The sequence below is a fragment of the Cucurbita pepo genome, chromosome LG17, assembly GCF_002806865.2.
Source record: "Cucurbita pepo subsp. pepo cultivar mu-cu-16 chromosome LG17, ASM280686v2, whole genome shotgun sequence".
In the NCBI taxonomy this organism is placed as follows: domain Eukaryota; kingdom Viridiplantae; phylum Streptophyta; class Magnoliopsida; order Cucurbitales; family Cucurbitaceae; genus Cucurbita; species Cucurbita pepo.
Window position 1 is genome coordinate 1,741,764 of NC_036654.1, and position 13,502 is coordinate 1,755,265.

Consider the following 13,502-nt stretch of genomic DNA (forward strand, 5'->3'; position numbering starts at 1 on the left):
AACCGATTGAGTTATATTCAGATTGCCACTACATCCAAATGTCATGTATAAATTTGTAAGTCGTCCTTAACCCATCGAGTTATACTCAGGTTGGTGCAATATCTACACCTCATATGTAAATTTATATATATCGTTGAACTATACTCAAGTTCACACTACATCGAGTGATTCGTAAACAAAAACAAAAACGTGCATGAATTTCATCACATCAAATACAACATGGCTTTGGGGATGAGACCATCATCCACTTCCAGCCACTAAATTTCATTCTCATCATCTTACCTCTTTACAAAAATGGAACAAAAAGTGTAAAATTAGTTTTAACATATGCATATACTTTATCTCTCTTTCCCCCCTCATTAGACAATGTTAATGCAGAGCAATCCTAGCTATTTCAGCTCATATTAACACACATGAGCTAAAGAAAAAAACCGAACAGGAATCGAACAAACCTTAGTGTACGAGGTGTTATTGACCGATGAACTGCTGCTGCTGCAGACATTCAGACAATTGAGACTTGAGTAGTATTGTCGTTGGTGTTCTTGGTCCGTTGCATTTGCTTTTGGACTGCTTTGATGGCTGCTACTCTAGCTGCGTTCGCTGCTCTATTCGCCGCTGCTACTGCCCTGTTCACCCTTTCGTCCACTTTCCCGACGCTGTAGGCTTTGTCAGCTGCTCGTCTTGCTTCCTGTAGACAAACCAATTAGAAAACCATCTCGAACCCTGAACGACACGAAAAGTACTTGACAACCACAACGATTCGTGTAGGAAAGAGGGATTTGTACCTGCACTACATTCAGTACTTTGGAATGGTAAACTGCGACAGGGGATACTGGATAAGTAGAGCTCTGAGTGCTCGGAATGTCGAGAACTCCGTTCTGCCAGTGACCGGATCGGGTTTCTCCGTTTCTATATGTATACATTCCAAGTCCTTGCCTTCTGCCTTCATGCCAAGCACCCTCATATCGGTGTCCATTATTAGCAAATTGGTAAACCCCAAATCCATGCATTTTGTCCGTAAAATATTCACCAGCATATGTGTCCCCGTTTCTACAAGTTTTAAAGAGTACAAATATCAATAAGAAAAGGTAGATCAGATAACATGTAGATTATATAAAAGGAAAACTGCTCCAGATTTACACATTTGCCTTGAAATATCGTATAGGACATGAAGCTCGTAAGCTCAAATTCCAATGAAGCAAATGGAGGGACGTTTTCTCCGTTCTTAGCCGAAGAACAATTGTCCTAAATATCTCAGTATATCAAAAATGTTTCAATAATTGAACAATACTAGAGCTTAAACAGTTTAACTATATCCAAATTCCCTACAGAGCTGTTTCACATCCTTATCAATTCAGTTTCCCAGCTATCTCGGCTTATAGGTATAAAGCCTAAGTAAATTTATAACAGTCCAAGCCCACCGCTAACAAATATTGTTCTCTTTTAGTTTTTCCTTTCAGGCTTCCCCTAAAACACGGTGTGCTAGAAAGAGATTTTCACACCCTTATAAAGAATACTTCGTTCTTCTCTCTAACCTACGTGGGATCTCACAACCCACCCCTCTTAGGGGCCCAAAGTCTTCGTTGGCACACCGCCTGATGTCCATCCCCTTTGGGGCTCAGCGTTCTCGCTAGCGCACAACCTGATGTCTGGCTCTGATACCAACTGTAACAACCCAAGCCCACCATCGTTAGCAGATATTGTCCTCTTTGGACTTTCCCCTTCAGGTTTCCCCTCAAGATTTATAAAACGCGTCTACTAGGGAGAGGTTTCCACACCCTTACAAAACCCTTATAAAGAATGCTTCATTCCCCTCTACAACCGATGTGGGATCTCACAAAATCAAACCAAGGACCCTTCTTTCTTTGTTGCCCTTTCTTGGGTTGGTTTCTCCGACACTTTCCTTCATCTTAAAAATTATGTACATTCAAAACCTAAATATAGCAGGGAACAAGGTGTTCTTGGTCAAAAGAAAGCCAAGACAATGCTCAACTTAAGAATGGTCAGATAACAGGGGCTTCAATAACGGGAGATAACCTCCAAGATCCAAGATTCATAGAACTCATTCAAGTGATACTAACTATTTCATTGAACCCATTCAAAACACTAATGCATAATTTGATGAACAGTTAGGAAAGGCAACAGAAACTGGTAAAAACAGCAATGCATAATTTGAATTCCAAGTCCTAGAAACCTTGAAGCAAACATATTAACTACCTGAAATGGTAATGGCCAAGTCCATGTTTGAGACCCCATTTGAATTCCCCGACGAATCTGCTTCCATCGTCGCAGGTATGAACTCCACATCCATGACTCTGCCCATTGGACCATTCTCCAGCATAAACGTCTCCAGTGTAAAACCTGTACATCCCAAAACCGTGCCGGAGGCCCTGCCGGTACTGCCCACGGTACCGGCTTCCCCTAGCCCATGTCTCAACTCCATATCCATCATACTTCCCATCAACCCAATCTCCTTCATATCTACCACTCATATAGTAGTAATAAACACCACTCCCTGAACACTTCCCCTTATGAAACTCGCCCTCATAAACGTCGCCATCGCTGTAGACCTGAACCCAACAACCTGAATTCAGCCTCTTCTCCGATTTTGATCGAGATCCAATTGACCACAAAACCGGGAGATGCGTTCTAGATGACGAAGACGACGAAATGAGCTTCACAGGGAAAGAACGGGCGAGAAACAAACGTATTGAAGGAAGGCGAGGAAGGGCGAGATTAAGAGAAAACAAAAGGGCAGCAGAGAAAGCAAAAGCCGAGAGGAAATCGAGGAAAAAAGAATGGGTTGGATGAGAAACTAAGAAATAGAAAAACGGAAGAGAAAACAAAAGAATCAACCGCAAATGGACGCGGAGACGACGAAGCTGCTTGAGCCGCCGGAGCAAACGGAAAACGGTACTCCGGACGGCCAAAGAGACAGAAAAGAAAGAGGGATTGACGGAATTGAATTGAGGGGCGGAAGGAAGACGATACAGAGAAGGGGATTTAGAGAGGGAAGAGTGATTATGAGTCAAGAGAGGTCTCTTATAAGGCGCAGTAGAAGAAGAAGACGACGGCGATGGCACAATCGGGTCATGATGAGCAGGAGTTTCGATCAAAATTTGAGGAGTAGTAAAAGAAAGAAAAGATCGCTGAGATTGATGATTATGAGAATGCGGCGGTGGATGTTTCTGATGAATTGAGATTGAAGATGGGAAAAACAGGGGAGGGGACGGATTGAAATCGGAAGAGACGCCGCTGCTTTCTTTTCCGATCTGAACTTCCGATTTCTTCTGATGCATTACATAAGAAATTCACCGAATTGAAGAAGAAAACAAACAAGATTCGAAATGGAAACGAACAAAAAAGAAAATCAAATTCTCCCCTGGCAAAATCTTTCAATCTTCAAACTTCAAATCGTTCTTCTTGTTCCTTGTTCTTGTGAGAAGCTAATGGTTTGGCGTTAAAATCTTCGAATTCAGCGGAGAAAACTCGATGAATGTGGTTCGAGAAAACTCGTCGAGTGAGGAACGGAGGAGAGAGAAGGAGCGGTGTGCGCGTAGAATTTATGGATTCCAAACCCCAAATAAGCAACTCTGCTAGGGAAATCGAACCTCCTAAATTACCAAAACACCCCCCTCTTTCTACAAAATTACTTAAATAACAACGGATATAATCAATGGAATCATCGTTAAATAACATTAATTTTATTTTTTAAAAAAATAAACTTATTTTAAATAATAATATTTTTCATAATAAAATATTAAATTTTGTCGACAACCAATTTCAAATAAGTACGCACGTAACTTAAAAAATCATAATCATTATATAACAAAATTTAATATTCAATAACCACTTAATTTCACGTGATAAATATTAATTTCTTATATATTAAAATTTATTAAATATAATTTGTTACAAAAAATTAGATTTTACTAAAATTAAAGTTTAAATATTAAATTTTGGTTTGGATAAAAGTATAGGGAAAATAATTATTTTTTTAACCTACTTTTTATTTATTTATTTTAATTTCTTATTTTTATATATTTATATTGACAACTTGGTGTCTCTCTTACCTATTTAATAATTAAGTATTTGATGTTCGTTACGTAGAATATTCCTTAGGGTGTTATTAAATAATCATCGTTTTTTTTCTTTTTAAATAATATTTTCATATGTTTTAATTATTATATATTTATAATTTTAAATAGTTATGAAGGGTTAAACAAATCCCAACGGTTCAAAAAAACAGTCAACTATTACATTATGTTTTATGTTTTTTAAATTTTATTAATTTTTGGTTTAAAATTAAATAACTAAATATATTGAATATGCCCGTTATAAAACAAAATTAAGTTAATTATTTCAAAAATTATAGTAATCTTAAATTTGAAGTAAAATCATATTAGCGGAAACGACCCGTGAAGCTCGTAACCATTGTTGTGCCAAATAAGGAAACCATATGTAGTCATACTATGAAGCATTTCTAACTCGACCGTGTTGTGGGATGGGAGAAGGTTGTTAGGGTACGTGACAACTTTATATGAATTGATGGCTTCGAGAAAAGTACGGGACTCTCGGTTGAAGTTCACTTTCTATCTTCTCTTAGCACTCTGTTTTTCTAAGCGGTTTTTCATTTTAGTAAATTGTTATATACTAAAATGTAAAAATAAATTGTTACGGAAGTAAAAAAAAATACATTAACCAAAAAAATCATTTTATTTATTTATTTATTTATTATTATTATTTGTTAATTGTAATTTCTTATTTTAAATGGAGTTTTAATATATGATTAATAATTAAGTATTAAGTATTTGAGGTTGGTATTGTAGACTATTCCTTAGGGTGTTATTAAATAATCACCATATTTTTTATTTTCTTTTAAAAAATAGTCAATTATTATATTACTTTATTAAATATTTATAATTTTTCGGGTTTAAAATTAAAAGGCTAAATAGATAGAATGCTTCCTAATATTTTAAAGAATTTTAAGAAAAACTAAATGGATAATTCTTAAATTCAATTTTACTTTTAATGTATTAAAAATTATTTACTATAAAATTCATAAGGTAGATAAAAGTAATTTAATAAGGAGTATAATATTAACTATGTGAAATTGAACATCAAGCACCAGTGGTCTAGTGGTAGAATAGTACCCTGCCACGGTACAGACCCGGGTTCGATTCCCGGCTGGTGCAATAAAAATAGTGGCATTATCAATGACGAATTCTAGCGTTGACAGTGATCAGGGTCGATCACAACCGTCTGATCTTTGTGACGAATTGTTTAGCACAATCAGAGCTTGCCTTTTTTATTTATTTTTTTAAATACATAAAAACAATTATTCCGTTAATTTATATTTTTTAATTCTATTTCCATCTTCTAATCAGTTATATTATTTATATTTATTTAGTTAATAATTGTTCGGAACTTAATTATCGACTTTTTATTATATTAACATTATAACACTGTTCCGAACTTCATTTATGGTTGTCATTTAATGTTGCTCACATTTTTACGTTTTTTTTTCTTTATGTTTAATTCTTGCACGTGCCATTTGTAAATTGAAATGACTTGACTTTTTGCACACGTACCGGTCAGAGACGTCACTTAACACGTTGTAATTTAAAATACATGAAAATATGTTAAAAGACACTTAAGTGAAATCATGCTCGAGTACCCCATTTTAAAAGGAAAGACGTGAAACGTTTTAAATAGAGAAAAACACAAAAAATGTCAACGTTGCTTTATGATTGGCTTCTCCACCCTATTCGTTGCTTCGATAAATGGGTTAGGGAGTTTGGGCTTTACGGAACTATTCCATCTTCTACAACAGAGGATTCAATCTTTCATACGTACAAACAAAAAGAGTAGACACACGGACATTGATGATTTATCGTGGGGAGAGAATTAAAATGGAAGGATTCAATGTTATGAAACAAAAGATGTTTGGTACTGTAAGCCGAGACTACGAGACGACCCCTTTTGAGAGGACACAGTCTTAAGGACACACGATCTTCCCATCTTCACAATTGATCTTAAATTATAATGGTCTTAGCTTCTATATCCGGACCATAAATGACTTCATTATTATCATTTAGTCAAACCCAATGTCCGGGTCCATTGAAGTAAACACTACGCACCTCTTCCAAATGTAGGGCTCCATTGATGGAGTCTTTTTAGACTTATTTGAAAGATTAAGAGTATCACTAAATTAAACAACAAGCACCAGTGGTCTAGTGGTAGAATAGTACCCTGCCACGGTACAGACCCGGGTTCGATTCCCGGCTGGTGCATAAAGATATATAGCAGTGATGATATAGCGTTGAATGTGATCTAGGTCGATTACAACCGTCTGATGATTCTGACGATTATATAAACGCAATCAGNTTTTTTTTTTTTTTTTTTTTTTTTTTTTTTTTTTTTTTTTTTTTTTTTTTTTGTGTTAATCCATTCTCGTCCTAAATTGCTTGCTGTTTTATTTTTCCTCAAATTTTCGCTTACTTTCAGCATTAGTATCCAAAGTTTTATTTTATTTTTCTTCAAATTTTTAATTATATATTTACCTCCACACCGTCATACCTTACTCAAAAGTCGAGATCTAGCAATTAGATCAGATGACAATGTTGTATAATCCAACTTCACTCACTTGGAATCGAGCACCAATTCAGAGTTCTCTCTTTCTCATTGCTCAAGGAAAATAAACCTCTATAACAAAACATATGAAAAGTTGACGTTCAAAGAGTCATGGAAAACACGTTTATTTCGAGTATCAAAATTGCCTTACTGCGTTCCTAAAAATCCTCTTTTAATCAAATGCTTCACTAGAAAGCACTAACAATTTCTTTTTTTACGTCTATCATACGAATTATTTAAAACACTTTCATAATACATTTTATTTTTTAAACTAAATATTATCAGCTACTAAAAGTACTACTAGAAGTATATTTTAAAATAGTATTTAATTAAGTTTTGAAAACGTAATAAAAAGTGATTTTTGACCAATTAAAAGCTACTTTTAAAATTTTAAACAATCAAGCAAATAATATTATTTCAGAAAGCATATAACCAATTCGCTTCTAAAACTGCTTAATATAATACATGTTTAATCACTCAAGTATTGTTTAATATCAATTTCTTTTGTTCAGTTGGGTGTGCGGGATGAGCGCGCAGAGGCGTGCAGGGGGTGTGCAGGGGCATGCGGGGTGAGAGCGCGGGGGTGTACAGGGGCGTGCGGGGTGAGAGCGCGGGGGGAGAGTTTCATAATTATAATCCTCAAAGGCCCCCCAAAGAAATTGATATTAAACAATACTTAAGTGATTCAATCACATTATCTAACAATACCATGAATCAATCACATTACAAAAAGAAAAAACATAAGCAACTCATAACATAAACTCAAAATTTTCAATGCAGAACATCAGAAGCAAAAATTTCCTGAAATCATGAACCAAACCATACCCTAAACAGTCTACAACAAGTAAGAGATGAATTCTTATTACAACTACTCAGAGATGGCGGTAAGGGGGGCTTAAAACTAAGGTGTATCAAGGAAAAAGAATCAAGTACAAGGACTGGAAGGAATAACAGCAAGTAATTTGATTTAACAACCCATAAAGAAGAAATAAACTTACAAACACTATTTATTTTCATGAAATGACAATAATAAGAAGAAAATAAGGCATATGTTCTACTACTATGACAATTTTGCATTGCGAACATTTTTGTTTAATAATCATTTTAATACTTTCTGAACAACTGCTTTTACCTTGACCGTTGGAAGAACCATGATGAGTAAGCACATATCGGCAGTGTCCTTTATTAGAAGTATTGCACCGGGCAGCGCATTTGCAAATGGATGAATATTGAAGATCTCAACCCAAGATGATGATGCTCTCCAACTCAATCATGGTTTGTGAAGCTTGAAGCCAAAAACTCTGGGAACATAGCTCTGTGTTGCTTTTTGTGGCTTGAGGTGACCGTATGTCATCAGGAACAAGTGCGGGAATGTGGTTCCGAAATATGCTCCATCAATATCTTAGGCCAGGTGAAGGAAATCTTGAAGAACACAAGAAACTACATGTGTACATCAACAGTTCATCAACCATGCAATAAAAATTGCACGAATGGTTCATAAAAAGACGTTTAGCAAGAGCATTCAATAGCAAAGGGAAAAACAGGGAACTCAAGTCTCCAAAATTTGCTGGAGAGCACCAAACATAATTTCAGGACCATTACCAAAATAAAGGATCGAGTAACAAATTCATTCCCAGCCCATTTTGAAGCAAAATTTATCTGATGCAAGCTTTAACAATGAATATCCGACATGACAACTCTAACTTATCATCACATATCAGGGAAGGGGTAACTTTCGAGAAAAATGGGCATCGAGTGAAAGCACTTCTCTTCTTCTATCAGTACTTTTGAAAGATACACTAATTATGTGCTTAAGCACTTTATGTGTTTACAGAATTTCCAAAACCACTTCTGATTTTCTTGCTAAAGACACAGATAATCATAATAAGTGTTTTTATTTAGCTAAAAGCAAGGGTCACCTGCTGAAAATCATTCCAAAACCCACCCTTATGCTCTTAATATCGAGAAATGTAAGACTTAGTGAGAATCTGAGACTGGCTACAGATTTACCATAGCCCTCAACAAACAAAAGCATGCAAATTGGCGTTGTTTATCTATTTATCACAAAGCATGTGTTTTCATGAGATTACAGAACCAAGTATGATCAAGCATCTTTCAAGGATGAATCAATTGAGAATGTAGTGACCATAATCTTGCTGTAAGGGAGGGCCTCCTTTGCAATGGTTCTACAGTACTGCTTTGGAATTTTTAGAACTTACAGACGGCTAACTTGAACAAAGACATATATTAACTAACTTTCTGCATATCAACGACTAATGATTATCAATGCATTGATACATCGTGTTGAACTGCATTAACAGTTGATCACAACAATCTGTCATAATTGTGGCTCATTTGTTCTCAAAATACAAACTCAGTTTGTGATCACAAATAAGAATCCACATGGAAAGAAATCACTGGAAGAATAGTATAAACAAATATTATCTTCATTTGCAATAGGAAAGACATTAACATTACAAAAAAAAATTATGAAAGTAAACATGCTCTTGACACAAATAAACCATAGGAAAAATCAATCACATAAAATAAAAAAAATTAGGCNATTTTTTTTTTTCGTACCGTAAAAAGTGTTAATTCTACTTTTTAAAGTTTCTGAATATATTTTTAAAATGATTTAAATTATTAATGAAACTTTTTTGAAAGTTTAAAAATATTCTTTAAAAATTATTAAAAATTCAANGCCATGCTTCACTTTGAATTCAACAACAAAAGCATATAGACGTGCAGCAAAGAATCAAAATAATTATGTATGAAAATAAAGCTACAAGAGGAAGGGGAAAACGAAGCAGAAGAACAAGACATGATAGATTATAAAAAGGATACTGCCTTGATATTTTGAACGAGGGTAATATATGTCTTCACACTTTGGGCAGTATATCTTTACAGTGCTTGAACGAGGAATATCTGACTGCCCAACTGGAAGGCATGGTTGTCCACAGCAGTACACTCTTGGGCACCTCCCAAAGTCATAGTTTTTCAACTTCTCTAGCTTTATTTTTCTAATTAGTTAAACATAGGGGAGAAATAAGTAGTTAAAGAAACATGCATAGGAAATTACCATTGCAGATATTCCTTTGCCAGTTAGGATGTATCTGACATGAATAAGACCATACAGCATCTCAGCAGCCGACTCAACTAATTCATTCTGTTCTTCAGTGAACATGTCACCTGCACAGACCATACACAGACAATAGACCAAAAACATCACATAAAAAAAATGGACGAGCACGAAAGAACAAAGAAAGGAAGTATGGACTATGCAGTAGTATCGTTCTTAAGCCCCTTATCTACAAGTAAAAACAGTGCACACTAAAATTTTCTCACTACAAGGCACATGTTAATTTTCACTACTGAAATAAGCGGGAAACATCACGAAAAAGAGTAAAACTTCCACTAACAATTCCAAAATCAATCAGTTAGTAAAAGATATGCTTATCAAAAAACTCTTAACTTTCTAAAAATGGACTGTGATATCTTCCAACCATCTGATTCATGGAAAACTCAATCAAAGCTACCCGTCATATTCAAAATTCTTAGAACTCAAAGGCACTATTGTACAACCTAGAATAGATTCGAATGCAAACAACATTCTTATGTAATGCTATTATAGCGCAGCAAGCATTCACACACAAAACTGAACTTCAAATGATATTATGGAATTCAAAAAAGCTAATGGGAGCAAGCTTTATACATTCATTAAAACACAAGAAAAACAAAAATTAAGAGCGGGACATGATAGTCTCACCATGAGAAGATTCAACATCCAAAATAAGATCAAGTGCATAGTCGTAGTACGGAACTTGACTGCTCAAGCCACAAAGATTGAAATCATCTTGTATGTACTCGTCATCAACTTCACAAAAGAATTCATTTCCCCTCAAATTGCAAAACCAAGAAATCCATGATGTATCATCTCCGTCTGAGCCACTGACATCCGACTCTTCGCTGTCTGTTTCAGATTCCTCTGCTATGATCGGAAACTTGTTAGCTACAACAAACTGTACAAGAAATAAAAAAAGTGACGAAGAAGAAGATAAACAATCGCAATTAAGATCTCCCGACAAAATAATGTTACCATAAAAGCCAAGCACCACTCTATCATTGGATAACACTCTAATAACAAAAGTAAAAAATAAGAACGTTCATTACGCAAAAATGCATTTCCAGTTCAGTTCATTTTTATGTACAGTTTCCAAAACACGAAACAGAGACATTGAATGATCCAGATCCTCTTTATAAAAAAAATAAAAAAAAAATAAAAAATCGAAACTGAGGAGGAACAAAACCAACACTAACCATCAGAGCATTTATTCTTGGGTAGAGACACGGAACGATGATCGAGCTGTGATTTACCAGTCGAAGTCGAGGGTACAGAGAGCCTCTCCTTCTCCTTACTATGAAGACCTCTAGAAGTAGACGGAGAAGTCTTCTCCAGATGCTTATCAAGAGCATCGTTGATGCGCTTCCGATCGATCTCCGATTTCGACGAACCACCAATCCCCCCTCCGCCTCCTCGATCCCTATACATATCTTCAACGAATCACAGCTCGTAAATTCAAATTCAAATTCAAATTCAACCAACTGATGGAGGGACCCCACCCTCCCAAGAAGAAGGTGAGATTATGGCTTTTCAGAAGGGAAAATCAGATGAATTGATATGCATAAGCGAGCATCAAAGTGAAAAATGGAGGAAAGGGGGGGAAGAACAGTAGGGTTTGATGAAGAAAAATGGAAGGAGAGGTTTCTAGGGTTTGAAGAAGTGGAAGAGACCAGTGCTCTTTCGCTTCTCTTTCTCTCTCTAAAAGGAAACGAAAAACAAAGAGCTTAGCAAAGAATTGCTCAGACGGAAAGTTAATTGTATTATTGATTTTTTTTAATTCAAAAAATATATTATTATTTCTTTTTTTTTTTTTAATTTTAAAATGACCGAGGAATAAAGTTTTAATTTAAATATTTCTTTTTTTAAAATTAGGTCACAAGTTTGGTCGGTAGTGTTGTATTTATCCAGATTTAAAATATTTATTCTGTGAGGTTTTCAAAAAAAAAAATATTTTCTTTCCCTTGAAATAAATCATAGATATTCACAAACATTATGATCATTTTACTATTTATTTCATCGATAAAACCATTTATTATTTTATTTTTACATTATTTTGTAAACTATGTCACATAATTTATTTCAATTTTCATAATAACTGTCACATCAAGTTCCATCCAATTTATAAATAAATCTCTTCAAAATAATATTTTCGAATTAATTTCAAATTTTAAGGTAAAAATAAAAAATTTCAGATTGAAACGTCTCCTAATATAATATAGTTTACTAAATTAAAAAACAAATATTTAAATCTTTTTAAAATAACTATTTAAATTTAAAATATCTTACTTGAATTTTGGATTAAAACTATTAATACTTTTATTTTTTAAAAAAATACCATACAACTTTCAAAATAGTTTAAAAAATATAGTTTAAAATTTTAAAGGTTTCATCAACCACCTTTAAAAAAAAAACCCTAATTTTTAAAAAAAAAATTAAAAATTATTTTTATTAGTTTAAAAAATGTCCATGAACTAAAATATGTCCATGAACTTTTTTAAATAATATTTAAAAATTTTAAGATAATATATGAGGCGTTAATTTTTATTTATATATTGACGATAATATTTTTTTTTTTCGTACCGTAAAAAGTGTTAATTCTACTTTTTAAAGTTTCTGAATATATTTTTAAAATGATTTAAATTATTAATGAAACTTTTTTGAAAGTTTAAAAATATTCTTTAAAAATTATTAAAAATTCAAAAGCATGTTTGAAAAAAAAAAAAAAAAAAAAAAAAAGATTTTTCATCCAAAACTAGGGCAATAATATTTTTTAAATCAAGCTAAGTAAACAATGAATCAGGAAAGGCTAAGATCAAGGCTAAGTAAACAATGAATCAGGGCCGGCGATCCTCCACCTTCTTCCCTCCCCGAAAACCTCTCTGAAATCAACAGCATCAGAGCTCTAACTTCACAGGCAGAGAACAAAGAAGACGATTCGATTATGCACGGTTGGATATCGAATCTCTTCCCGCATTTGGAGCCGTGACGGAATCAATAAGGTAATCGAGTAGAATCGATTTCGCATTTTGCATTTTGCATTTTGAATTTTCACTCTGTTTTTTCGAATCCATTGGTTAGGGCTAGTTGATTGATTGATTGATGAATTTGGAGATTTTAGGGCGAACTTGGTGCATTCGAGCGGGACGATTCGATTATGCACGGTTGGCTATCGAATTTCTTCCCGCATTTGGAGCTGCAGTAGAATCGATACGGTAATCGAGCGAAATCTACTTCGCATTTCGAATTTTGATAAGTTTTTTCGAATTCATTGGTCAGGGCTAGTTGATTGATTGATTGATGAATTTGGAGATTTTAGGGCGAACTTGGTGCATTCGAGCGGGACGATTCGATCATGCACAGTTGGCTATCGAATTTCTTCCCGCATTTGGAGCTGCAGTAGAATCGATACGGTAATCGAGTGAAATCTATTTCGCATTTCGAATTTTGATAAGTTTTTTCGAATTCATTGGTCAGGGCTAGTTGATTGATTGATTGATGAATTTGGAGATTTTAGGGCGAACTTGGTGCATTCGAGCGGGACGATTCGATCATGCACAGTTGGCTATCGAATTTCTTCCCGCATTTGGAGCTGCAGTAGAATCGATACGGTAATCGAGTGAAATCTATTTCGCATTTCGAATTTTGATAAGTTTTTTCGAATTCATTGGTCAGGGCTAGTTGATTGATTGATTGATGAATTTGGAGATTTTAGGGCGAACTTGTTGCATTCGAGCGGTACGATTCGATC

General features: G+C 34.5%; 2 protein-coding genes, 1 long non-coding RNA gene and 2 other non-coding genes across 7 annotated transcripts; 3 read left to right on the plus strand and 2 right to left on the minus strand.

Annotated features, from left to right (window-relative positions):
* Positions 1 to 178: 178 nt before the first annotated feature.
* LOC111779008 (phosphatidylinositol 4-phosphate 5-kinase 9-like) lies at positions 179 to 3,571 on the minus strand. The gene is made up of 3 exons (XM_023659035.1): positions 2,218 to 3,571; positions 786 to 1,050; positions 179 to 688 (listed from the first exon to the last, which is right to left on the minus strand). The coding sequence occupies exons 1-3, from the start codon at positions 3,297 to 3,299 to the stop codon at positions 503 to 505; spliced, it is 1,533 nt and encodes a 510-aa protein (XP_023514803.1). The 5' UTR covers positions 3,300 to 3,571; the 3' UTR covers positions 179 to 502.
* Positions 3,572 to 5,124: 1,553 nt separating this feature from the next.
* On the plus strand, positions 5,125 to 5,195 carry TRNAG-GCC. The gene has a single exon. It is a non-coding gene; the product is annotated as a tRNA-Gly (tRNA).
* Positions 5,196 to 6,222: 1,027 nt separating this feature from the next.
* On the plus strand, positions 6,223 to 6,293 carry TRNAG-GCC. Its single transcript has one exon. It is a non-coding gene; the product is annotated as a tRNA-Gly (tRNA).
* A 1,251-nt stretch (positions 6,294 to 7,544) lies between these two features.
* On the minus strand, positions 7,545 to 11,486 carry LOC111778867 (putative casein kinase II subunit beta-4). Of its 3 annotated transcripts, none has more exons than XM_023658863.1 (5): positions 10,951 to 11,486; positions 10,400 to 10,618; positions 9,713 to 9,822; positions 9,478 to 9,643; positions 7,545 to 8,034 (listed from the first exon to the last, which is right to left on the minus strand). In XM_023658863.1, the coding sequence occupies exons 1-5, from the start codon at positions 11,180 to 11,182 to the stop codon at positions 7,904 to 7,906; spliced, it is 858 nt and encodes a 285-aa protein (XP_023514631.1). In that variant the 5' UTR covers positions 11,183 to 11,486; the 3' UTR covers positions 7,545 to 7,903. The 3 variants fall into 3 exon arrangements, with proteins under 3 accessions (XP_023514631.1, XP_023514630.1, XP_023514632.1); XM_023658862.1 differs by having other exon boundaries at positions 10,400 to 10,621; XM_023658864.1 differs by having other exon boundaries at positions 10,400 to 10,652; positions 10,951 to 11,243.
* A 1,098-nt stretch (positions 11,487 to 12,584) lies between these two features.
* On the plus strand, positions 12,585 to 13,110 carry LOC111779377. Its single transcript, XR_002812683.1, has 3 exons — positions 12,585 to 12,753; positions 12,873 to 12,966; positions 13,071 to 13,110. It is a non-coding gene; the product is annotated as an uncharacterized LOC111779377 (long non-coding RNA).
* Positions 13,111 to 13,502: the final 392 nt, after the last annotated feature.

Bases quoted from the DNA above. Each gene is read 5' to 3' on its own strand.
- LOC111779008 (XM_023659035.1), bottom strand. From the start codon at position 3,299: ATGCATCAGAAGAAATCGGAAGTTCAGATCGGAAAAGAAAGCAGCGGC. The intron at 1,051-2,217 runs GTAGTTAATATG...TAAAACTTGTAG, and splicing joins CTTGGCCATTACCATTTCAG to AAACGGGGACACATATGCTG. The intron at 689-785 runs GTACAAATCCCT...GTTTGTCTACAG, and splicing joins AAGTACTGAATGTAGTGCAG to GAAGCAAGACGAGCAGCTGA.
- LOC111778867 (XM_023658862.1), bottom strand. From the start codon at position 11,182: ATGTATAGGGATCGAGGAGGCGGAGGGGGGATTGGTGGTTCGTCGAAA. The intron at 10,622-10,950 runs GTTAGTGTTGGT...TTCCGATCATAG, and splicing joins CAAGAATAAATGCTCTGATG to CAGAGGAATCTGAAACAGAC. The intron at 8,035-9,477 runs GTATCCTTTTTA...ACCTGGCCTAAG, and splicing joins TCGTTCAAAATATCAAGGCA to ATATTGATGGAGCATATTTC.